The sequence below is a fragment of the Drosophila mojavensis genome, unplaced genomic scaffold (genome assembly GCF_018153725.1).
Source record: "Drosophila mojavensis isolate 15081-1352.22 unplaced genomic scaffold, ASM1815372v1 contig_74, whole genome shotgun sequence".
Classification (NCBI taxonomy): Eukaryota; Metazoa; Arthropoda; class Insecta; order Diptera; family Drosophilidae; genus Drosophila; species Drosophila mojavensis.
Genome location: NW_025318899.1, coordinates 16,828,850 through 16,854,500, shown reverse-complemented (window position 1 = coordinate 16,854,500; position 25,651 = coordinate 16,828,850). Strand labels below are relative to the sequence as shown.

The window sequence follows — 25,651 nt, the reverse complement described above, 5'->3', positions numbered from 1 at the left end:
ACAATTGCACATGGCACAGAGTTTTCAAAGAGCTCGTGGGCTCGAGCATGTCGTCAGATCGTAAATTGTTTGCTTCCAAGTTTGAAGATGTCAAAAAGCAGGCAACGGGACAGCCAGGCACAGGTAACGCCAGGTAATTGCGCTCGCTATCGGTGCTGACATTGAGCAGCCAACTAATTGCCAGAGATTAGCTGTAATTGATAGTTCAAAAAGCAGGCATATGTAATTTAGATAGATATTTTATATACATATGTGTATGTATGTATGTTGTCTAAGCATTAAAAACAAGTTGAAGCTAAATTTTCCCTGAACAGAAAAAAAAGGGCAAGTGCTAATTGCTATGTCAGGAGCTAAGTTGAATTTCTGGCAATTTCCTGGCAGGAGTTGCCAGCTCCAGCTCCCTTTCAGCAGCAGCCATGTGTGCGTGTGTGTGTGTGTGTGTGAGGATGATTCAAGCCTTTTGTGTATCTTTAAGCGATGTCTGGTTATTTCCGGACGTCTGCTGCTGGCGTTTACTTTTAGTTTTAATTTGACAGCCCGCATAATTCTGCTATGATTTGCACTTCTTAATTAATTATTTTTCGCTTTCGCAACTAAATGCGGATCGGAGCTGTGTCAGCAAATAGAAGGCAGACACGCACACACACACACACACACATACTCCTGCCACATGTGGGCCACGCCAGGGCAACCCTTCAGCCCAGAGCCTGGCAAAACAAACTTCGACAAAAACTTTCTCCTTTTCAATTTTTCTCTTATTTTATTTTAATTTTTTTTTTGTTCGTCTCTCTCTGTCTCTTTTTTTTCATTTTGTTGGTGGCTTGTAGATTGGTTTTGTGCTAAAGCAAAATTTGTGAGAGAGATTCGCAAATGCAGTTGGCATTTCTTGGCACCTTTGACACATGCGGCGTATGCGTAATATGCGTAGAGCAAAATCAATCCCCCAATGAAATGGCTTAGCGTGCAAATTCCCAGCTTATGTCAATTGACGGGCAACGATGCAGACACGCCCGACACGCTTTTTGTTTCATTTAAATAAGGCGCCTCCGCCAATATTCTCTTTTCCTTCCAATATATATGTATATGCGCAGCATTGTTAAGCCCCATCACTGTGGCTGCGACTCCGCTGTCAGCTCCGGCTACCTCCGCTCCGCGCGTCTGTCAATTGCATTTAGCTGGCTATGCAAATTGGCAAAGCGTTTGCCATTTTCCATTCGACGTCTGCTCATTATTTAAACGCTTAACGCGCATCGCTCTGCATTAGGTGATTAAGTTTTGCAGCGCCACCTGGCGTTGCCAGCTCAAATTACGCTTTGTGCGTTTTTCCGCCATTGCCGTCCATTCACATTTTTGTTGGGGCAATGCGGTTTTTGTTTTCGCTTCCAATTGTCGAAGCTCGCGCGCTTTACACGCATTCAATTTTTCCCCCCATTGCGAAATCCTTGGCGACGGGTGCCAAATGTCAAAGTACTACCAACACAGAGAGAGAGAGAGAGAGAGAGTGAGAGAGGGAGTGAGAGAGGGAGATGGGATATGTTGTTGTCATCTATACATCTCCACCATGCCCGGACATGTAAATTGCTCTGGCAAACAAATCACGTAGTCGGTGTACCGAGCAAGGCTTGTTCTCGTCCCCATATCAAAAGCCAGAAGCCAGAAGCCAGCAGGCAGCAGGCAGCAGACAGAAGCTGCTGTTGGATTTTCGCAGTGGTGTTTTAGCTGAAAGGCTGAAAGCCACTACCACTAGCAACCACCACCAGCGCCACCAGCACCACTTAGCCAAAAAGTGAGGTGGCAACCGCAACGAGAGCCGTCATGCTGACTGTTTGGCTTGCCTGGCAAATCTTCGGCTGTCGAGTGCCAAGTGTTTGCTATGAAAATTTTGCCACGCATAGAAATAGATATCAAACAACAAGACGCAAAAAAAATATTTATTTCTCATATACTGCAACTTAGAAGCCAAATTGAAAAGAAAGTTCGCGAGGAATTCAGATATTAAATGGAAAATGCAAACTCGAATTCTTTCGAAAAGCCTTTCTAATTACACGTGAATGTGCATTAAAAGTTTGCACAAGAAGTCGATGTAAAATCAATTACCAAATAGGAAAGAGTCGGCAGCGCAATGATGCAATAAATTAGAAAGAGAGAAAAAAAAAAAAAAGAAGAGGAACGCATGTGAGGAAAGCTAATGAAATGTGCCAAAGAGTGAACGAGGGCCTGAGCTGGGCTGGATTTTCAGATGAAATAAGTAAAGTTCATAGAATTTCTTGTGTCGAGCACTTGCCAAAGGCGGAAATTACCAAAAATGTGCCGAGCACAACAAAAACAAGAATAATGTGAATGAAAATTAAGGCAAGTGGAGTTAAAAGTTAAGCCAACAAATGAAGATGAGGCTGCCATTCGAATGAAGTGAGAGAGGGAGAGAGAGAGAGAGAGAGAGAGAGTGGGAGACAGAGTGAATGAGATGGGCATATTCCTACATGTACCTCTGACGTATGGCCTATCGCACACACACACATACACGCACACAGACAAACTGAACTCTGGCGCAATTTTACGCAACAACAAAAAGTTTAATTGAGGATAAACTTTGCTGCGTTTGCGCTGCTGTTGAGAATCAACCAAGACGAAAGGGCTATGGAGTTGTTAGGGGGGAAGGCGTAGAGAGAAGGGGGCGGTTGGTATATGGCAAGCGTGTGCCGCTTATCTTTGCCGTTTAAGTTTTCGCTTTCAACTTTGCATTAGTTAGTTGTTGCAGCCCACACATACACACACACACACTCACACACACACACACACACACAGACAGAGAGCCCTCATTCCTTAAAGTCTTAAAGCCCACAGAAGAGAAATCGAATGAAATAATTCGAACATTTATTGGTTCGTCCGTTCGCTCGTCTTTTGTTTGCCAAAGCCAAATGAATGGCAAATATGAGGGAAAAGCGCATGAGAAACGACATGAACCTGAACTCCGGCCAGCATTGCAGTCAACTCAAGTCGAGGTCCAGTGCAGGAGCTGACCTACGGCACACACACACACACCCACACCCACACACGGGAACAGGGACATGTGCCATAATTCGTTTTAGATGGACGCAAGTGAAAGACGTAGGACAATGGAGCACAAATGACCTGAATAAAAGCATTGCGCCACAAACGATTGACTCGGCCAACCTCTCTACCTATATGGGAGCCAAAAATACAAAAAAAAAAAAGAAACACACACACACACACATTCAGAAAGAAAACGAAGCAATTCTTCTTTAGAATTTTGTATACACTGTAAAACTTCAGTTAACAAATTTAAATAAAAGTAAATTAATTCTTATATAATGGTTGTTAAAAAAAGAAAAAAAAAATTTAAAAATATTAAAAATAAATTGGCAAATAAAAAAAAAGAAATAAATGAAATAATAATCATATACTTTTTCATGGATTTAAAAAATACGAAAAGTGTATAAATTAATTTTTAAAAAATATATATCAATTTAAAACCAAGGAGCTCTGTTACAATTAAACGAATAATTTATTATTTATATTTGCTAAAAAATAAAATTAAATTGCTGATTTTTTCAATGCAATTTTAGTACTTTTTAAGCATTTATAAAAAATAAAAAAAAATAATAATAATAATAATAATAAAAACCACAGAACAACGTGTAATTTTTGGAATTTTTAGCTAAAAGTAATAGTAGTACAAATAAAAAAGTAATTTAAACAAAAAAAAATTATAAGTAAAATTGAGAGTTGAAAGCCTAGTAATAATTTATAGCTAAATATAAAATGAAAAGCAAAAAAAAATTATGATTTTAACTAATTCATTAATTTTGCAGAACAACAAAATTTGGAAGTCATCACTAACATAAAACGAAAAAAGAAAAAAATAAAAAAAAGTTTTTTAATTGCTAGCTAAGACTTAAATAAATATGAATGAAATTTAAGAGAATTTTTCTATTATATCCAATAACTGTTCTAGGTAGGTTCTGCGTCTTAATTCTCCCTTAGAAAATATACTCTTGCCACACTTCATATTCGTATAACTCTTTTCGCTACCAACGATTTTCCAGTGTTGCAAAATCAATTATGGAGCTGTTATGGTCAGCCATAAAGCACCGAAAAATTGGCCACCCCTGCGGTCTAGACAAACAATGGAAAAGCAGCGATTTTCTTTCTTTTTATACGAAGTTGAACGATTTTTATTAAAGGCTATCAGTCATTGAGGATACACACACACACACCTATATGGGCTGTTAATCCTTACTGGGCGCTGGCTGCTCTACCACAATGCGGGAGCTGCGGCATAGCCAAGTGGGGCTGCTCCATAAGCCAATGGAGCTGTGTACTTGGCAAACACAGGTGCTGCATAGGGCGATGCAAAGGGAGCGGCGTATGGTGAGACTGTCCTGATGAGAGGAGCGGCGAATGGAGTGGCCAATGGGGCAGCCACTGGTCGGAAAACTGGAGCAGCCAGCGGAGCAGCGACTGGTGCCACGGCGCGAACAACTGGAGCAACTGGCGCCACTGGAACTGGAGCTGCAATCACGGGAGCAGCTGCGATGCCATTGAAGGTTCTGGCCACCACTTGGCTGCTGGCAGCCGTGACCACTGGAGCAGGTGCAGCCAGAACGGGAGCGGGAGCCAGCAGGGGAGCAGCGTGCAAGAGGCCTGGCTTGGCGGCAGCGCAGGCAATCAGAGCGCAGATGACGACGGCCTGTGGAATGTAGGGAAAGGATTAGCTGAAAGACCCCATCAAAGCACCCAAGAGCCATGGAAAACTAACGTATTTGAACATGTTGAATTGATTCGTGTTTGGTTGGGTATGATTTGCTGGCTTGCTTGATGGCTTGAAAGCGAAAAGCTAACTGATGTCAAACTGGGGCCATGCAGCGCATATTTATACGTGCATGGAGCTGCTGCCGTGGCTACTTAAAATGCGCCCTGCGTCCAGCACGTTGCCCATTATAAGTGCTGGCATTATAATTGGTAGCTGAGCCGCTGCTTGGCTCCAGCCAATGTCTTTGAGGGCCTCCCGCTCTGTGGCCGAAAACCCGAAGGGCAGCCAATTTCGATTGCCGCACCTAATTATACAAAATTTGTATGAAAATCAAAGTGCATGAAATTGAATTGATTGGGAAACTTGCAAATTTTATGACATATATTTAATACTAATTTGGAAATAAATCTGAATTGGGACCTAGTTTCTTTTTTTTTTTTTTTTTTTTTTTTTTTTCAAGATGTTCACAGCAAATAGAAATACATTAAAAAATATATTTAATTATATATTTATTTAATAACAATATTTAGAAAATATAATAAAATTATTTAATATAATAAAATTGTGTTTGACTGTGAATTTTAACTTTAATAAAAATATTGTATATTAATATTCATTTTAATAGGCTTAATTTAAATTCTAAAAATGATTCTTTCATGTTAAATTTAATAATAATATTTTTTAATTTTAATAATAATATTTAATTTTAAAATTTATTTTAATTTAGGAGTTTATTTACACATTTATCTTTTTAATCATAAAAAATTATTAATTAATAATATAAAAATTTAATATGTATATGAATAATATTATGTACTCATGTTTATATCATAATTTTTTTAATAAATAAATATTAATTATTTGTGCATTTATATATCATTTATGTTTTAATTGTATTAGTAATAATTTCTCTTCAATATAAATTTCTTAGAATAATATTTTATGTAGATATGAATTACAATTTAAAGAATAATAATACATTATTTTTTAAATATAATTTTACTTTTAAAAATACTCCTTTATTATAGCTAAATTATCAGCTCTATTTATTATAAATCTCTATGTGACGTCGCATTTGTTGCCTCGAGTCAACTTTGAGTCTTTGCGACTTGAGGCAAATGCGATGAGCTTCTGTCGGCTAAGCACTGCTCAGACACTGTCGCCTGACAGTGAACGCATAATAAAAACTCCAGCATTTTATTTATATTTTTTCCTATCTATTATTTTTCTGCATGTCATTTCCTATAAACCGATGCTCTAAGCTAAGCCGAGCAAACGATCAAAGCAGCCGACGAGGGCATAACTGGATTTACCGCACACACCCCCTCGCTTGTCATGCCAAGGCGAATGTGATTTGTGTGTGTGTGTTTGCAAAGCATCTTAAAGGTGTACAAAGTCTAGCAATACGAACTGTAATTCTTGACGTAAATACTAAGTAATATTGTATGTCACATAAATAAATCTCAATAAAAACATTCGCTTGTCATATAAATGTTTTTTCCCTTATTCAGCTACAGATATTCTTGCTTCACATAGATTCTTTTATTTATTTCAGCAATATATTATAGCCAAATGCTAAACACTTAAAGCACAATTCAGCTCCAGGTGGCTCAGAGAAATTCGACCAATTATACATTTTGAGCACGTTCAAGCGGCCACAGCGAACTTCAAATGATTTGCTCGCCCACACAGTTCGGGTCAGCAAAAACACACACACACACAAATACACAAATTTGTGTATGTGTGTGTGTGTAAGCAAACGAGCAGTAAACATTTTAGCTTGTTGACACAAAATTGGTTTCATTTGGTTGAACACATTTTTATCAGGTCAAGGCTGATGCAATTCAATTTTGTTTTAAGGTTTAGTGAACCTATTGATTAAATGCTATAAATAAATACTATAGGGGAGAGAGAACAGGAGCTATAGAGAGATAGAGAGAGAGAGAGAGAGAGAGAGCAATTAGCAGTAGAAGTAGAAAAGCATATTAAGAGAAAGTGAGTGCGAGCGAAAGAGATAGTGCAAAACTGAGAAAGAAATGGTAAGACACAGAAGAAAGATTCAGAGAGAGATAATGAGAGAGAGAGATAGAGAGAGAGAGATAGAGAAAGAAAGTAAAAATACTGATGAGAGATTCAAATTGAGAGTGAAAGTCTATATATTTCTTAACAGAAAGAGAGAATTAAGAAGTCAAAGATAATGATCTCGAAAGAAGTATGGTAAAATTCAACCAGAAATGAAGCGAAAATAATACATTAGATTGGCATTTTTGTTCTATAATTCATCAGCCTATCAATCATCTCTCATCCTTAGCTGCTCATTCATCAAAAGTTTCACCGATCACTTGCTGCTTGAGGCTTATGCACTTGAAAATAAAATCAAATTGCAATATTAGCCAACGCCTCCACACAGTTACCGTTACAGTTAGTCCAGGTGTGTCTGCGTTTCGGCTGCTTGGCTTTGCTTTACTTTGCCTGCGCGTTCTGCATGCTAATTTAGACATTTTTTGTTTTTTTGCTGTCTTCTTCTCTTTGGGCTTCTTCATTTTGTTTTCTCTCTCTCTCTCTCTCTCTCTCTCTTTCTCTCTCTCTCTCTATTGCGCGTCCGTCACGTGCGTTTTGATTTGCTATAAAAATAAATCGAAAACGAAGACATGTCATCAAACACAGTTTCGCTTTTCAAGTGGCAACTCCAAAGAGCAATCAGAAATCCCTCAACATGTTCAAATACGTAAGTTGTCTGCATTTTATGTTGTCCTGCTCCTGTTACTCATTCCACATGTCCTTCTACACTTTCTTCAGGCCGTTGTCCTCTGCGCTCTGATTGCCTGCGCCGCCGGCAAACCAGGATTGCTGCACGCACCGCTCGCTGCTCCTGCCGCCCTCCTGGCTGCCCCTGCACCTGTCATAACTGCGACCAGCAGCCAAGTGGTGGCCAGGAACTTCAATGGCATTGCCACCGCTCCATTGATTGCTCAGGTTCCAGTCGCTCCAGTTGCTCCAGTTGCCAGGGCTGTGGCGTCTCTTGCTGCTCCTCTAGCAGCACCCATCGCTGCTCCTCTGGCTGCTCCTCTGGCTGCTCCTTTGATTTCTAGGTACGCAGCTGCTCCCCTGGCTGCTCCATTCTACTCCAGGTATGCAGCAGCTCCCCTGGCTGCACCTCTGATTGCCAAGTACGCTGCTGCTCCCCTGGCAGCTCCACTGTACGCCAGATACGCCGCTGCTCCTTTGGCACCGCTGAGCTATGCTGCTGCTCCAGCGCCACTTTTGGGCTAAACAATATGTATTCTGTGATTCGATGTAAAAATGTATATAAGTAAATAAATAACTATACAAAAAATTATATAAAAAGAGGTGTTAATATTTATGGTTAATTTGGAACAATATTTAATGGATAACAAGTTCTACAAGCCTTAAGGAATTATATTATTATATTTATAGCCTTGCAAAAATACTTAAATATATATATTATATTATAAATTCAATTAGAGAAACTACATTTATTTCATAAAACTCCTAAAAGATCCCAGCTGCAGATTATATGCAAATGCATATTAATATAATTTTAAAAATATATATGTTATATTATTTAATTAGATTTTTAGTTTAACGTTCTGCTAGGTAAGCATCCATATGTAAATTCAGTATCCTTTATAAAATTAGCGTTTAAGTATTGTAAAGTGATCTAAAAAACAATAAAAAATAAATAAAATAAAATTATTATGTTTGAATTAAGTTTTTAGTTTAGTTTAGTCCATAAAGATTTTGTTCTATTCATTGATTTATTTACAAAAATTATATTTATTTAAATAGGAAATTTCCTAAGTATTAATAAGTAAAATAAAAACATCAGACACTTCTATTATATCTGATCCTATTATTAATATCTCAAAATTTTAATGTACATAAAATAATTTTTTTTAAATCCTTCAACTAAATAATTCAACTGCAGTTTTTTAACCTTTGACTTTTTTTTATATAATTGATCTGTCTCAAATTCCATATGCACTTTATTTACTATAATTAAATTCGAGCTTTGACTCGCAGTTAACGGTTTACTGTCCATTTCCCCATGACCTTGACATAATTGCATGTCTTTTTCAAAACAAATTCAAAGTTGCTTTTGGACACTTTAATGTCACGCGTCGCTTCGCCAGTGTTGACAATATTTTTAACGTGGCCTACGTGACCTGCAATCCAAGCGGCCAACGGTCGTTGCCGTTACGGACCTTTTGTTTATGGCCGAGCCACAATTCCAATTAGAATAAGCAATGGATGCACAGAAATACGCAAAGTTGACATAAATTCAAAGATTACATATTTGTTTCTTTATATATATTCAGCATGTTACATCATATCGCAAGTTTGTGAAACAGAAGCGAGTGCCTAACTCAAGGTGCAACCACTGATGCTGCCGTAGTATAAAAACGAATAATCAATATAAATGCGTATAGCTTAGGAAATGTCCAAAAATAAAAATTAAATTAAATAAATAGACAGACACAAGAAATGAAATATTCCTAGCTCAACTGCCAGGAACTCAACAACATTGACCTTATGGCTGCACTTTTCGCATTTTTAGTCCCACGACGTGTTATACATTAATCAGTGGGAAATAACACAAAGAGCCACGCGATAATGAGTACGAAATGTAAAACTTTAACTAAGTCTACCAACTGCCTCTGCATTTCAATGAACCACACGAATCACAACTGAATGAAGACGGATTTTGGGTATAAATATGGACTGCCAGCTGCAGTGGGGTATCAATCAATCCTCAGCTACTCCCAACAGCAGCACCACCAATAAATCCTCAACATGTTCAAATACGTAAGTATGACTATAGGAGTATCCCTGCAATCAGAAACTCAACTCCTATTATTACCAGGCCGTTGTCATCCTCGCCGTCGTCGCCGCCGTCTCTGCCAAGCCTGGTCTGCTCCTGGGCAGTCCGTTGGCCTACAGTGCACCAGTTGTGGCTGCTGCTCCTGCTGCAGTGGTTGCTGCTCCAGCTCCTTACGTGACTGCCACCAGCAGCCAGGTCATCGCCCGCAACTACAATGGCATCGCCGCTGCTCCAGTGATCGCTGCTGCTCCAGTTGCTGCTCCAGTCATCGCCAAGTATGCTGCTGCTCCTTTGGCAGCTCCAGTTGCTGCTCCAGTCATCGCCAAGTACGCTGCTGCCCCATTGGCAGCTCCTCTGGCTTATAGCAGTCCCCTGGCCTACAGTTCGCCTTTTGCTTATGCTGCCCGTGCTCCAGTTCTTTTGTAAAATGAAGAAATTAATTTTTGGGAATAATTTAATAAATAACACTTAAATCAAATCGTAATAAAAATTTTTTATATTTAATGCTTCACTAAGACGCACTGTGCAAATTTCGATTCAAATATAAATAAATATTTGAATTTGTCTAAAAATTTTAGGTAATCAATTAATTTATTGTAGAATGGGAAATTTTCTCATACAATGCATTAAACGAATAATTATACCCATAAAAAATTATTTATTTTCATTAATATTATTATTATTATTATTTTATTTTATTTTATTTATTTATTTATTTATTTTTTTTTTTTTTGCCAATTTACTACAAATATTTACAAATATTCTGTACGGATGCAAAAGAATTTTACTCCGCAAAATAAAAAAAAAATAAAAATAATAAATAAAAGATGCAAACTCTAGATAATAATCAAAAGATTTAACATCAAATAATGTATACAATTGCTTAGCAAGAAAGATCTTTAAATATTTTGAAAATGTATTAATAATTTATAAAACTAAAATATTAAAGAATTACAAATATTTTTAATATGTTAAATTTTCGAATATTGAATTAAAATAAAATTCATAAGTATAATGCATAATTTACATTAAAAATGATAATGCAATAAATATTCTTTTATCCGAAATTCAATTATACATAAATACATATGTATAAACATGTTTTCGCGTTGACTCATTATTTCGTCTCTCAATTAACCGTTTGTTCAGAGTTCATTAAACTGCGGAGACCTTGGCAAGCCAGCCCTTTGAGACCTTGACACACATGCGAAATATCAATGCCACACGAAACATTCGACATCAATTATTTGGACAACGTTGTGAACAATTGTTTTCCCCTGAGTACGTGACTCCAATACCGAAGCAAATGAAGGTGCCCCACAGCAGTTTGAATTCCATCAATAAGTTTCAGTTATTAAGCATTTTAAGTTTTATTTGCAGTCACATGAGGCGTCCTTACAAAAGAACTGGAGCGCGGGCAGCATAAGCGAAAGGCGAGCTATAGGCCAGGGGACTGCTATAAGCCAGAGGAGCAGCCAATGGGGCAGCAGCGTACTTGGCGATGACTGGAGCAGCAACTGGAGCTGCCAATGGAGCAGCAGCATATTTCGCGATGACTGGAGCAGCAGCGATCACTGGAGCAGCGGCGATGCCATTGTAGTTGCGGGCGATGACCTGGCTGCTGGTGGCAGTCACGTAAGGAGCTGGAGCAGCAACCACTGCAGCAGGAGCAGCAGCCACAACTGGTGCACTGTAGGCCAATGGACTGCCCAGGAGCAGACCAGGCTTGGCAGAGACGGCGGCGACGACGGCGAGGATGACAACGGCCTAGTAAAATGAGAGTTCAGTTTCGGATTGAATGGATATTCCTTTGGCTATACTTACGTATTTGAACATGTTGAGGATTTGTTGGTGGTGCTGCTGTTGGGAGTAGCTGAGGACTGATTGATACCCCACTGCAGCTGGCAGTCCATATTTATACCCAAAATCCGTCTTCATTCAGTTGTGAGTCATGTGGTTCATTGGAATGCAGAGGCAGTGGGCAAACACAGTTAGAGTTTAACATTTTGTAGCCATTATCGCCTCTGCTGTGTCCCATTGATTAATGTATAACACGTCGTAGGGCCAACGAATTGACAAAATGCAACTGTAAGGTCGAGTTCGTAGTCCTCTTTTGGTATAAATACCACAGCTCGAACTGTTGCAGGTCATCAAAGACTTTTTAGCTCTCTTCGGACTAAGAACTAAATCAAATCCATTCAACATGTTCAAATTCGTAAGTTGAATATTCATTTCATTTAATTCAGTTATATATTTATAATAATATATGTATACTTTTCTTCTTCTTTGCAGACCGTTGTCATCCTTGCCATCATCGCGTGCGCTGCTGCCAAGCCAGGTCTTCTGGGTGCGCCCCTCGCTTATAGTGCTCCACTGATTGCTGCTCCTGCCCCATATGTCACCTCTTCCAGTAGCCAGGTGTTCGCCCGCAATTACAATGGAATAGCCGCTGCTCCAGTGTTTGCCAGCTATGTGAGTGCGCCTCTGGCTGCTCCTGCTCCAGTGATCTCCAAGTATGTGGCGGCTCCATTCGCTGCTCCCCTGGCCTACAGTGCTCCCCTTGGCTATGCTGCCCCAGCACGCCTCTTACTTTAAGAAATGCCACTGTGATCATCGAGACTGCAATTAAATGAATGAAATAAAATATGGACATAAAATTTAATGAATTTCGTTTTATCTTGTAAATAAGGTTCTAGTAAGTGTAACTGGGTGAAAGTGGGTTGCAATAAAGTCATAGCTCATATTATAAGGGTATATTATTTAAAATGCTTTGAGCTTAATTATTATTATAATTTTTTTTTTTTTTTGTTGCTTATTCTAAAATTTTATATTTTTATAATTAAAATTTAAATATTTTTGAATTTATGATAATGGATAAATTCACCTAAATATTGCTGCCATCATTCCCTAAAAAACAAAACCATAATACCTTGATTCCCATTTTGAATTGGTTTAGAGTATAAATGGGAACTTTACTTAAATCAAACATGAGGTTATCCAAGCTTTTATATTAATAATTTAAAATACTATACCTATTGACAAAAATTTAATAATGTAAAAAATAGTTCTTGAATATTTATGGCTTAATACCTTTGCCCAATTTTTTGAGATTATTTAATGTGTTTAAATTCACTATGGATTTAGGACACAGCAGCTAATAAGAGCAAATATAACAAGCAAATATATCAATATGACTTTGTTCAGCTATTCCTGTTAAAGAATATCATCTATTACAATGCGATACGATATATCGATAGCCGCGTTTCTTTCCAACAATTTAAATTAACATAATGTAAAATATCCCTAGCATTTTGCCATATCAAACAATAAATATTTCAATAGTCTTTTCGTTTATTCAATTTAAGCGAGATATTCTTAAAACAGAAATGGGGAAGCAGCAGCTGCGTAGGTCAGGCGTGAGCTGTAGGCCAGAGGAGCAGCCAGTGGAGTAGAGGCATATTTCGCGATGACTGGAGCAGCAACAGGAGCAGCCAATGGGGCAGCCAAAGGAGCAGCAGCATACTTGGCGATGACTGGAGCAGCAACTGGAGCAGCAGCGATGACTGGAGCAGCGGCGATGCCATTGTAGTTGCGGGCGATGACCTGGCTGCTGGTGGCCGTCACGTAAGGAGCAGGAGCAGCAACCACTGCAGCAGGAGCAGCAGCCACAACTGGTGCACTGTAGGCCAATGGACTGCCCAGGAGCAGACCAGGCTTGGCAGAGACGGCGGCGACGATGGCGAGGATGACAACGGCCTGGTAATAATAGGAGTTGAGTTTCTGATTGCAGGGATACTCCTGTAGTTATACTTACGTATTTGAACATGTTGAGGATTTGTAGGTTGTGCTGCTGTTGGGAGTAGCTGAGGACTGATTGACACCCCGCTGCAGCTGGCAGTCCATTTTTATACCCAAAATCCGTCTTCATTCAGTTGTGAGTCATGTGGTTCATTGAAATGCAGAGGCAGTGGGTAAACACAGTTAAAGTTTAAACATTTTGTAGCCATTAACACTTTGCATGCTTTTTACTGTTATTTCCCATTGATTAATGTAAATCACGTCGTACGCCCTAAAATTCATAAAATTCAGACTTAAGGTCAATATTCATGCAGTTTTTTTTTTTTTTTTTTTTTTTTTTAGAAAATGTTCAGCCACAAGTGAAAATGCAACTACAAAATTTGTATTGCTGCAATTTACATTTTTAAATCAACTTTTAGCTTTGCCCTGTTATCTGGGGACTCATTAGATGCTGCTGTTGCTGGGTGTCGTTCAGTTGTTGTTGCGTTCAGTTGCTCCAAGTGAGAGCGCTGCTTCAGCTCCAGCAATGTGCTTTATTCTCATGGAATTTCTGCTGCTCCGTTGCCTAGGCTGCCTTTGCTTGCTGCTGTTGCTCCTAGAGCTGCTTCCTGGCTGCTGTTGTAAGCGGCGTCTCAAGCTATTTCAAGCTAAATGAAAAACTCATCGTCATCATCGACTGCATATCCCCTAAACTGCCTAAATGTTTCAAAACTGTTTACTTAGCATACACTCACATGCTCTGCCTCACTCTCTCTCTCTCTCTCTCTCTCTCTCTCTCTCTCCCTGTCTCTCTCTCTCTCTCTCTCGCTCCCTTTCACTCACATGGCTTTAACCTCTTGCGCGTGGCTTTTCCACATGGTTATTTGTTAGTTTCGCGAGTTTATCTGAAATGCTTTCATGGCGCATTTCATGCATTGATGCACAATTTCAAAAGCCATTTTTGGTCTCGCGCTTGCTGATAGACGATAAAATCCTTAGCATGCGAGCAAAGCAGTCCCAAATCCCCGCCATATATTATCGCTTATTGCTTGGCTCCGCGCATAGGTTTAGGCTCAGCCAGAGCTGGGTGAATCGGCAGTCGAGTAATTTGATTAGTTGCAACTTGGTGAAGTTGTTTGTAATTACAAAAACCGAACTACAATGACAGCAGCTGCGTAATTGAATTTACCTGGCCAACGAGAGGGGCATGGGGGGCGTCACAGCCATGGCCCAAACTGGCAACTGCAACCAGAGTTGTGTGAAAAACTGTGCGACTTTCGCGTTCGCCTCTAAATAATTAAAAGTTCGTCCTTGTCCGGGCAGCGCGTTGGCCGCCCATTTGGCGTTTTTGTTTGCCATTTGTAATTGCTGTTAATGGCAAAAACAAGCAACGGTACATGGCCCTTTGTTAACCTACGCGAGAAAGCACACGCCTCCCCTCCTCGCCCCGCCCAGCCAAACAACTCGGCAGCGCGCAACACTACACGGATTTTGCATTAAAAAATCACGCGCCGAGCCCAAAACAAACTCCGAATGGCGACTGCATCTCCATGGCTGGCGACACGGACTAGCCAAAAAGTAGAATTCATGTATTTATGTAAACAAGTTAACATTTTCTTTCTTTTTTTTTTTTTTTTTAAATTTTTTGTCTGCATGTTAAGTAAAGAAATTTGATAAATGGCGACAGCTACACATTATAATAATGTTGAGCAAAAGTTTTTGTTGATAATTTGATTAGCGCTGGATATATGCAAATGCGGATGGATATACCTACATCTATATAGAGAGGTGAGAATTGTGGAGCTACTTGAAACTTACTTGGCAAGTAAACCGATTTGTAAGCGAGCAAAGTTTTGCAAAATTGAATTTGATTTAAATATGATATATGATATGATCATATATAGAGTCAATAGATAGGTGACGGCGAGTAAAGTGAGGTAAAAGTAAATATATTAATATTCAAATTAAATCATCATATATTGTGTTTCTGAATAGCTTTCATATAAATTAATTTCCTTCGAAATGAGGATATTTTAAACTCTATTTCTATGCAATATACGATTAAATTTACTATACAATAACATTAAAATACAAAAATATACAATTTAACCTTTCATTTTTATTTATTTTTTGAATTCACATTATTCGTGTAGCCGTAATATAATAATATAATTATAAAAGAATGAAATTGCTATGCGTTGCATTTTAATGATATTAAATTTTTAGGTATATATATATTTTATAATATACAAAAATTATAATTTTAATTATAAATATAAATTGATATAAATTAATATTTTAAAGCCAACTTTACCAATAAAATACATTTTCCTTATTTTTCTATCAATTAAAATATAAAATAAATAAATATGAAAATTTGTATGGAAATAAGTTAAGTTCTTTTATAGAATTATAGTAATATATTAAAGCTTTGACTATTATGAATAAATAAGATTTTATTTTAAGATCAAGTAATAAATAAATAAATGAATAAATATTTTGCACTGTCTATAAATTTACATTTTCCTATCTAACAGACGCCCTCAAAATATTTAATTGCAATATGGAAAATATAAATATAAATATAAATTTATGTCCAAATTCACTTTCAATGACCCAATTGCAAAATTCTGTTTGTATTCGAGTTGCTGCTAATGATCCACTCGAAATCGTGCCCACTCCGACCTTTGGCCGAGGCAACGTCCTTGCTAAGGCGACGCATCCTGTTCGCCTGTCTGCCGCTAATTAGGCTAAACAAATTATGGAATATAATTAATAGAGAGCACGGGAAAGCAATTAACTTTTTGTGATAAGCAACGGCAGATTTATGTCTATCTCCGGGCTATGCCTAACCCAAACTCCGGCTACCAGGATATACATACAATATATGCACATACCCTGTAAAAAAAAGCGCAAAGCGAATTGGAGATATTTTACAATTCACGTAGTGATATTTGCATTTTTGATTACTACAATATTTGCTGCATTGCTTTTTGTGTATTCGTAGGTGTCGAGTGTCGAGTGGGTTGGCTTGAAACGTGTCGAGCAAATCAAAAAGGTCGATAAAAACCAGAAAGAGGGACAGCCGAATGGGTGGGGCATGCGCCCATTCGAATTGGCATACAAAAGGTCAGCCAGGCCCAATCGCCTTTTGGGTTATTTCTTTATGCAAATCATCGCTAGGGATTGTGTGGCTAAGGGGCGGCATTTGCATTTGTTGTGGGCGTGACAAGGTCTGATTATGTTATTGTTTCTGTTGTTGTTGTTGTTGTTGGTCTTGTTGTTGTTGCTATTAGTGTTGGTCAGGGCTTCGTTCGCGGTGTCATTTGCTTAATTTGTTTGTCGCGCTCGCACATTGCCAAACAGATTCAATCGAAACGCTTTTAGCCCTGCAGACAATGGCCAAAACCGCCCAGACAATGGGAGCCATGTATTATATTTCCAGGCAATTGTTGAAGTTGCGCCGGAGCGGTCTTCTACGTGTCAGGGGGTATGCCGTTTCGTGTTCAAGCAGCAAAACCTTAACAGAAGAAGCCACTCGAGGGCAGAAGCTATAACACCCACACGCTGAGCGAGTGGGCGACGGGAATCGGGCCTCAGAATGGGACTCGCTCGGACGGACGGTCGGTCGGACGGCCGGTCGGTCGGTGCTGACGTGTTTCGCTGCAGCGAGCCACACTTAACCTTGGCTATATACGGCCGAGGACACGCCACTTAACTTATGAATTAAATTCCAGCGCTCCGCAAATCCTGCTGTCCGTCGCACGGCATATTTGATGGGCCAGCACTCACGACTTTAACCCAAAAAGCGCTGCGGCCTGACACGATGCCACGATGCCAGCTGCGAGTTGCCAAAAGCTCAGCCGAGAGAGCAATACACGCAGCGAGAGGGCGAGAGAGCATCTACTCGACTCTCTGCAGCGAGCGAGCGAGCGAGCGAGCTTTCTGTGTGCCCTTCCATTCAGCGCGCTCTTTAAATCAACGGGCTTCTCTTGAACTCAACGTGAAAGAGCACAGGACTATGAAAAATTCTTTATTAGTTGTAGTTTGGCTGAGTGTATTTCACTGATAATTGAGAAGCTACATATGCATGCGGTCAAGTGGGAAACAGTGATATGAAGGTGCCGTTGCATTCGGGCTTGGGCCGGGGCGGCACAGTCGCCGTCTTGGGCTTGCGATGGTTGGCGGTGAGCAGGTAGAGCTTCTCCAGCATGGTGTCGGCCAGGGATGAGCTCATCGCGTAGACGTGAATGACACCACTCTCGTACACCTTGGCCACCACGCCGGGCACCGTCTTGTGCACATAGTGGGCGTACCTGGCGCTATCGTGCATCGGCTCGGCGCTCAACGAATACGATTGGCTGAACTCCTCGATGTTGATCTGCCAGGTGAACTGGGCGATGTGCACCATCTGGGAGTGCACGGCATTGCAGTGGGGCAGCTGAATGGTCTGGGCGGCACCCAGAATCTTGGCCAGCAGAGTCCGCTGGGTGTCCAGCAGCAGCGCCTTGCTGCGCGCATTGACGATCAGTATGCTGCCGGTCTGCCAGATCCAGGCCATGTGGCCGGCCTCGTAGCTCTGCTGCAGCACCTGGATATCGCTATTGTAGATCGCATTATCCAGCTCCAGGGCCAGCTGGCTCACATCGATGCGACGATTCGCCTGCACTGTGCTGTACACCCGCACCATCTTCATTTCGACGGGCATGCTGGTGCGCTCCACCTTGCGCTTAGTCGGCTGGCGCAGGATACGCAGCTGCTGCAGGCGCTGGTCGAGATGCGAGGGCAGCGCCGGCATTTGCAGCACCCGCTTCAGGCTCTCCAGATTCCTCCTGACGGGCTCCGCTGGCAATTTCATGCGCAGCCGCTTGCTCTGCGGATCGCGAAACTCGCTCATGTTCTGGTCCACGATCTCATCAAAGTCCTCCAGCCGGCGCTTATAGCTGCTCTCCCACTGCCCCGCGTCCGCCTTTGGCACTGCCGGCTTAACCTTGGGCTGCAGCTGACTGCACTCGCTGATCTTTGCCTCGAAATCGATGGGCTGCTCTGCCGTGGGCTGCTCACTGACGGGCATCGACTCGATCCGGGTTTGCACCACGAGCGACAGATCGTGGCCCACCTGTTGCAGCCACTCCTGCACGACCTCGTCCTCCGGCTTCAGCCCTCCCACACTCACTATCACTGGCTGATCCGTTGTCTCGCCGATGGGCCGATTCTCCGCTGTGTCCTTCAATATAATCAACTCATTTATATTTACCGGCTGTAGCTGCTCCGCCGCTGGCTCCACAATAATTATGGACTTGATGGCCTTCTCCAGATCCTCATTGTTGACCACGATGGGCGGATTGACCTCTGAAATTTCCACAGTTGCAGTTGCAGTTATTCTCTGCAACGGCGGCGGCGGCGGTGGTGGCCGTGGTGGCAGTGGTTGCGGTGGTTGCGGTGGTTGCGGTGGGGGTAGTGGTGGTGTTTTTGGAGGCGCGTTGGGTGGCGGGTTGGGTGGCGGGTCGGGTGTCGATGATGGCAGCTCTATGTCTGGCTCCAGAGACTCTAGCACTGCCATTGCAGCTGGTCTCATCAACCTGTTGCTCCTCATCTGTTTCAATATCTGTGGCCTCAGCGTATCGCGCAGCTCTTTTCTTTTCTCCTCTTTTCTGGCCAAGTTCAGCAACTTTTCGTAATTTCTGATGTCGCTTAGCGGCGTGTGCAGGCGGTTCGACCTTATGAATTCCTTCAGGGCCCGCTCCTCTTCCAGGCTGAGATCCATGCTCTCGAATTGTATGCTCATACAGTTCACATCCTGCTGCAGCACTTCCAGATTCCTTTCCCACTCGTCTCGGTGGGGGAATTTGTCGTTGTCGATGGACGCGATGGCTGTATCGATGTCAGCCTTCTGGGCCAGGGTGAAAAGGGTCTCGCATTCTCTTTCGGGGCTCGGCGCAAACTGAAACGCGGGCGAGGGCAACGGTGAGGGCGTGGAGGGCGGCTCACGTGTACTCCTCGAACCAAGTAAACAGCAAAGTGGCCACTCGGCATTTTCGCCTCGCTGGAGCGCCTCGTACCTCGACCACATCTCCTGCGACGTGGGCAAACGTGGTGCATCGGGTTTCGCTTCGGGCGATGCGTCCTCAGAGCGCTGGCCGTGCATCCAGTCCATATTATCGCTGGCTGGCATCTCTTCAACGGTCCTGGCCTTTGGCTTACGGACAGCAATTGGTTCGGAGGTTTCCAGCTGGGGAATGACGAAGCTCGAAAAGCGGCGGGGTGGGGGTCTAAGGCGCTCCGCCGGGGAGCCGGACAACCCAAAACCCAGCTCGGAAAAAGTAAAGACGTAGCCCTCAGGTAGCTGCTCTTCATATTCCCGCCAAGCTGCTTGTCTATTAGAATATATATTAATACATATATTAAATAGAAAAACTTGTTATAGCTATTACTCTTTGTCCGGCGGAGCACGGCTGAACCACCGTGCTTCCTGCCGCAGTTCCGCCCGCCGCAGTGCCTCCCGCCGCAGTGTCTCCAGCCGCGATGGCCCCTGCCGCGGTGCCTCTTCCCACGGTGCTTCCAGCCGCGAAGCCACCAGCGATTCTTCCAGCAGCGGTTGTTCCACAGGCGGTTTCTCCACTGGCGCCTCTTCCAGCCGCTTACCTCTTAGCCACGGTTCATTAAGCAGCGGAGATTTCTGCTGCGGCTCTGATGGCTCTGATGACTCTGATCGTTCTGATGGCTCTGATCGCTCTGATCGCTCTGATGGCTCTGATGGCATTGATGGCTCTGATGGCTCTGATGGCTCTGATCGCTCTGATGGCTCTGATGGCACTATTGGCTCTGATGGATCTGATGGCACTGTTGGCTCTGATGGCTCTGATGGCTCTGATAGCGCTGCCGGCTCCGGACTCGAAACTGTAAGTGGACTTGACACTGGAGGGGACGAGTTTTCCGATTCGGAGTGCTCATGTTTGTGTCTTCGCTTATGCTTTGATTTCTTCTGCTCGTAGTTTTCGCCATGCAACACCTCCTGCTGTAGTTGCTTATCAGCATTGCTCGGCTTGGCTCCGGACTTCTTGGATTGTTTATGTTTTTTCTTCATATTCCGCGTCATGATCGTAAAATGTTGTGCACTGTAGACTTACGCTGTGTTGCTCTGCTCTTTTCCGTCTGCTTTTAATCGATTTTGACACGTAGCGAGTGCTGGATAATGCCACAAAGCGCCAACGCAATAAAAGCGAGAACAAAAAGCAGTGTTGAGAAATGAATTTCGATTTGTTTGGCATTTACTTGAAATAACATTTCAACTACGTAAATGTACACACATCGATTTTGTGGGGTGTCGAAGGTATTTTTATTATTATAAAATGTATATAGCAAAGTATAAAAAAAATAAGAAAATAAATAAATTAAAAATGGAATGGTCTTGAGGGGCTGAGGACGAGGGGAAATGACCAATTATGGACGTAGGGATGGTACAGGCAATGGAGGTCCACTGAGGACCGTGAAGAAGCTGGTAGCTTCATCCATCCTTTGTCTGCAATCATCATTTGACATGCGCTCCAAAGCAGTCTCAGACCGCCTGACCAAGCCAGGATGTCCAGGAAATAATCACCGCATATCTTCCAGAATTTCGCATTTCATTGCAGTGTTGAGCTCTTTACGGCGATCCAGCTGCATCTTCACGGAACCGCAATGCTTTAAGTCGGTGCTAAATACACAGTAGAAACCGGTTATAGCGACGTTCAAGGGACCGCCGATACGGCAGACGCTATAGCCGAATAAAATTGCTCAACTAAGTCTGCCTGGGGAGCAGAATTTTCGCCGCAATAACCGTACGGACGCTACAAGCGGTTTCGGTATAGCCGGATTCTACTGTATTCTAAAAATATTCGGCTAGACTTCTTCCTTAGTAGACTTTCTACTTCCGTTTTAAAACAAAAATTATTTTCTAAGCAAGCGCTTGAAAATTTGATGCTGATGTTGCCTCGCCAAGAGGCACTGAATGAATGTAGCTAAAATCAAAACTGCCATAAGCTTTGTTTTGTTGTTGACAGCTATGTAAAGGCATCGTTGGGAGCAAAATTATTGTACAATATTTTTTAGTATTTAAAAACAGTACAAAATGACATTTGTTCACTGTCTTGCTCATTTCTGAAAATGGTGAACTTTGTTTTCAAGCTAATATATTATTAAATTTGTTATATAAAAATATAAATTCTAAATGTATAAAAGATGTGTGTGCAATTATGGCATCTTTAATATGATTTTATTTATTATTATAAGGATGTGCTTAACCAGAAAAATCATTATTCTACGGTATATTAAAGTTTCAGCAAGAGTGAGTATCATGCAGTCAGTGCTGCCCGACTGCAACTGCTCAGATTTGTTTTAATCTACTTACGTTGCTCTTTAGCCCAGCCACATTTACTGGGAATTGCTTCAATTTCAGTTTGTCTTCGGGTCCGAAATGCAGACAGAGCTCTCTTACTTGCATATTTCAACAATTTAAAGTTGGCATTAAAATATGTTAACATGCATTTAATGCACTGTTCCTAAAAAGCATTCCATAAAAACTTGCTCGACTCGGACTGGCATTAGAAAGTTTTTTTGTTGCGCTTTTTTTATCGCTCCACCCCGCACTTAAAGCATTTAAAACTTTATAGGACTTTTGATTGGGACACTATTTCTTAGTGTCTGGCTCACACACACACGCACACACATACCTCTATATAGTTGTACGAATAGTCAGGTAGTTAAAACTTTTATATTGAGCCAGAGCGGGCAGGAATCATTTGTGATTTCTGTGTCTGCAACTGGGAACGGGACACAGTGTCCCGTCTGGCCAAAGTTACACTGACTGCAAGAGTGCTCTGTCACTGCTCATTTGTTGCTAATAATTATAAAAGTTTACACAATTCTCCCAAGTGGCACACACCCACACACACAGTCGCATATGTGCACACATTATGCACCCAAAAAAAAAGTTGCAGACAGTCAGGGGGTGGAGTGTGGGGTATGGGGCGTGGCTGAGGGCTGGGCAAAAGTTTAGCGCCGCTCGCAATTGTTTAGTTTAGCTACATTTGCTGTTGATCAAAAATGTTTGCGAAACTGTTTCCTTTTTTTCTCTCTCTCTCTCTCTCTCTCTCTCTCTCTTTAGTGTGGGCTCTAACAATAACTGCAGCCTCCGATTACACAAAACCGAGCAGCACAAATAGTTTTCAGCAGCCGCAGCAGCAGCAGCAGCAGCCTAAAAGCATGAGGTATTAAATTTTTATTTGCCAACCTATAACAATTGTTCGAGCGCTCTCAACTCGGCTGCCCGATGTGCTGCTGCGCTACTTATGAGTCAACTCCGTTTTGGACCGCAGCCAGGCTGCTCAGGTTCCGCAAGTTTTTGCAAACAAGTCCAACAAAGCCATCACCAAATTGCCCTAAAAGCCTTTTCAAGTCGAAAGTTTTCTCTGTTTGCGCATAATTATTTATTTGTGAAGTCACACAGCCGAGCAGGAGGCAGCAGGGGCAGCGAAATGAAATAAAATTAAATGCCAAATGAAAAATTAAAAAAAAAAAAGGAAATAGAAAATAGCAAATGACAAATGACAAATGAAAAACAACAACACACAAAAACTAACTGCAATTATAAATTATTTGCCCCAGCCGAGCCGAGTCGACCCCTGCTCAGACCATGCTGTCATAGGATGCCTTCGGCTCTTTGCCCTTTGGCTTGTGTGGCTTGTGCTGCTTCTTCTTCTCCTCGATTTCGGCAAACAGTATGTTCTCCAGTATTTCCATTTGTATATTCAAAATGCGCGATATGGAGAGCGTCAGCTCAATGCGCTCCCTGTAGTCGACTTGAAGGAAGTGCTCGTTCTTCTCAACGGTCTTCTTGCGCTCGCGCTTGTCCAGCATGATTTGGACATTCTCGGCGACCGTGCGTCCGTTGCGCTTGTAAGACTTTTCAACGCAGAAGACCTTGCCAAGGATTCGGAAAGTATGGTCGAACTCCACGCGCAGGAACTGAAAGAATGTGATTTGCTCCTTGAACTTGGCGTCGCCCAGAACCTTGGCTTCGATGAAGTACGTGTTAATCAGACTGGAGAAGACATTGAGCAGGAGCACCACGACCACAAATCCCATGGTCGCATACAGAATAACGCCCAGGTACTTGCCACCGTGGAACAGATCCTCGGGCCGGATCTCGGTCTTGAAGCCGAACGAGAAGCACAAGATGGAAACAACACTGGTGAACGCATGGATGAAGTACGTGTTGTTGTTGCCATTGATAACGCATGTGGCGATGCCGAACGCCCCCAGGAAGATGACGATGGTCGAGCACGTGATGAGCAGGGGCATCCAGGCCGAGGACAGGGTTCGTGTGAATATCTGAAATACCCGGGCGAACTGCAGCACCTTCCACAGACGCAGCGTGGTGGCGCTGATCAGAAAACCGGTGAGAACATTGCACAGGCCATACAGGCGAGCCGGAATGCGAAAGTCGAGAAACTCGAGCCTATTGGCGCCCTCCAGCCTCTTCAGCATCGAGGCCACAATCGATGCTCGCCACAGGATCGTGGCAATCAGCAATATGTTGACCACTATGATGAACGCATCCATTATAATCCAGATGTTGCGCAGCCTGGACGGCTCGTACCAAACGTTCACGACGAATGCTTGAATGAAGTTCAAGAACGTGATCACGTAGTAGAGCAGAATCAACAGTCTCAAATACGATATCTGCAGGCTATTCACAATCAGTTGAATGCTGTCGCAGTGCATGCCCGGTATGATGCTGCCGAAGGGCGTCTGCTCCACCCACAGCGTGCACACGCTGAACATGTCGGCGTCGATGTTGTAGAGCGTAAAGTCCATGAAGACGGCGCTCGTGTTGTATGTCAGCCAATTGTAGTCGGTCAGAAACTCAAGCACCTTCTGGCTGTTCTGCTTGGCGCGACAGAGCAGGGCCGCATAGCCCTTCAGCTCGGGATAGTTGTGCATTTGGCCATGGTGATTGAAGTTGAGCACAAGCTTCTCGGTGAATTCGCTCTTGCGCATGGGCACCCAGGGATCGTAGACACGCCAGTATTTGTCCGCATAATGGTATTGCTGATATGGCAGCTGCCAATCGGGCTTGTAGGGCTGCTCCGTGTACTCGGGATTGCCGTAGCTGAACTGCTCCTTCGCCAGCCGGAGCTGGCGCAGACGCACCACGCCCAGCAGCTTCGACTGCATGATGTGCGTCCAAATGGAGATGCCCATCGCGGAGTCGCCCTTGTTGAAGGCTTCGATTAGCGACGATTGTATGAAATCGAACAGCTGATTCAGGTGATAGACCTCGTTGAGGCCAACGTAGATCGAATGATTAAACATAAACAGTTTATTCATCGTAACCGTATTGTAGTAGGTCAGCTCGTTGCGCGAGACCAGGACAACCCCGGTCAGCACCAGAAAGTATGTGCCATAAAGTTGCAGGTCGTGGATAATGTTGCGAAACTCTAGATTCAGCTGCTCGTTGCGGTAGCGCTCGGTGATCCGCATTTTCGATTTCATTGACCTCAAGCGCAGCTTCAGAAAATCCAAACGATTGTAGTTCTCAATATTGTCATCCTCCTTACGGTACGGCCGATATTTGGCCATGGGATACGGCCAGAGGGACATGTCCAAAGCGATGAAGAAGAACTTGATTGGGTCGGCGATCGTCCTCTCGAAGAACAGCACTATGACCACAGTAATAAGCACATTCTTCGCAGTCATCGTCTCGTGGTCAAAGCCCGAAAAGTAAATCATGAGACCCATGCAGGTCCCAACGATGGCTGTGGTCAGCAGCATGAGTAAGTGGCGTCTGGTTTTCGGCTGCATGATTGGAACAACAGCTGAAGCAAATTTAAAGATATTTATATATATATATATATATATATATATATTTTATTTTTTTTTTTTTTTTATTTTATTTTATTTATTTTTTTTTTTTTTTTTTTTTTTTGTTAATTACCAGACGATGCTGCCAGCACTAAAAATAAAGCTATATAATTTTGAAAGGTAGTTTCGTAAAAACTTGGCCAACTACTCGAACAGAAAAAGCGCAAGCATCTAGATTTCAATTCAAACACAGAAAATAATAAAAGAAAAAATTAATTAAACAAAAAAAAAAATTATAAAAAAAAATTAATAATAAATATATTGTTGAATGAGAAAAACTGACCACAAATAAATAAGTAGAATAAAATAATAGATGGTAACAAACACTTATTAAATAAAATATAAAGTGTCCC

At 42.0% G+C, this 25,651-nt stretch overlaps 6 protein-coding genes across 6 annotated transcripts; 2 read left to right on the top strand and 4 right to left on the bottom strand.

The window, feature by feature from the left end:
- Positions 1 to 4,174: 4,174 nt before the first annotated feature.
- LOC6582808 (cuticle protein 16.5) lies at positions 4,175 to 5,174 on the bottom strand. Its single transcript, XM_002008462.4, has 2 exons — positions 4,781 to 5,174; positions 4,175 to 4,711 (listed from the first exon to the last, which is right to left on the bottom strand). Exons 1-2 carry the CDS (start codon positions 4,790 to 4,792, stop codon positions 4,277 to 4,279), a joined length of 447 nt encoding a protein of 148 aa, XP_002008498.2. The 5' UTR covers positions 4,793 to 5,174; the 3' UTR covers positions 4,175 to 4,276.
- A 2,272-nt stretch (positions 5,175 to 7,446) lies between these two features.
- LOC6582807 (cuticle protein 16.5) lies at positions 7,447 to 10,044 on the top strand. The gene is made up of 4 exons (XM_044010303.1): positions 7,447 to 7,502; positions 7,574 to 8,037; positions 9,580 to 9,601; positions 9,660 to 10,044. The coding sequence occupies exons 1-4, from the start codon at positions 7,491 to 7,493 to the stop codon at positions 10,041 to 10,043; spliced, it is 882 nt and encodes a 293-aa protein (XP_043866238.1). The 5' UTR covers positions 7,447 to 7,490; the 3' UTR covers position 10,044.
- A 955-nt stretch (positions 10,045 to 10,999) lies between these two features.
- On the bottom strand, positions 11,000 to 13,736 carry LOC6582805. The gene is made up of 5 exons (XM_002008459.3): positions 13,432 to 13,736; positions 13,000 to 13,373; positions 11,892 to 12,111; positions 11,442 to 11,549; positions 11,000 to 11,384 (listed from the first exon to the last, which is right to left on the bottom strand). Exons 1-5 carry the CDS (start codon positions 13,543 to 13,545, stop codon positions 11,013 to 11,015), a joined length of 1,188 nt encoding a protein of 395 aa, XP_002008495.2. The 5' UTR covers positions 13,546 to 13,736; the 3' UTR covers positions 11,000 to 11,012.
- Positions 11,775 to 12,279, top strand: LOC6582804 (cuticle protein 38). The gene is made up of 2 exons (XM_002008458.3): positions 11,775 to 11,832; positions 11,910 to 12,279. The coding sequence occupies exons 1-2, from the start codon at positions 11,821 to 11,823 to the stop codon at positions 12,210 to 12,212; spliced, it is 315 nt and encodes a 104-aa protein (XP_002008494.1). The 5' UTR covers positions 11,775 to 11,820; the 3' UTR covers positions 12,213 to 12,279.
- Positions 13,737 to 17,442: 3,706 nt separating the features above from the next.
- On the bottom strand, positions 17,443 to 20,716 carry LOC6582802 (titin). Its single transcript, XM_032731703.2, has 2 exons — positions 19,829 to 20,716; positions 17,443 to 19,771 (listed from the first exon to the last, which is right to left on the bottom strand). Exons 1-2 carry the CDS (start codon positions 20,491 to 20,493, stop codon positions 17,491 to 17,493), a joined length of 2,946 nt encoding a protein of 981 aa, XP_032587594.2. The 5' UTR covers positions 20,494 to 20,716; the 3' UTR covers positions 17,443 to 17,490.
- A 2,258-nt stretch (positions 20,717 to 22,974) lies between these two features.
- On the bottom strand, positions 22,975 to 25,390 carry LOC6582801 (polycystin-2). Its single transcript, XM_002008455.4, has 2 exons — positions 25,372 to 25,390; positions 22,975 to 25,252 (listed from the first exon to the last, which is right to left on the bottom strand). Exon 2 carries the CDS (start codon positions 25,236 to 25,238, stop codon positions 23,061 to 23,063), a length of 2,178 nt encoding a protein of 725 aa, XP_002008491.1. The 5' UTR covers positions 25,239 to 25,252; positions 25,372 to 25,390; the 3' UTR covers positions 22,975 to 23,060.
- Between the last annotated feature and the right edge of the window lie 261 nt (positions 25,391 to 25,651).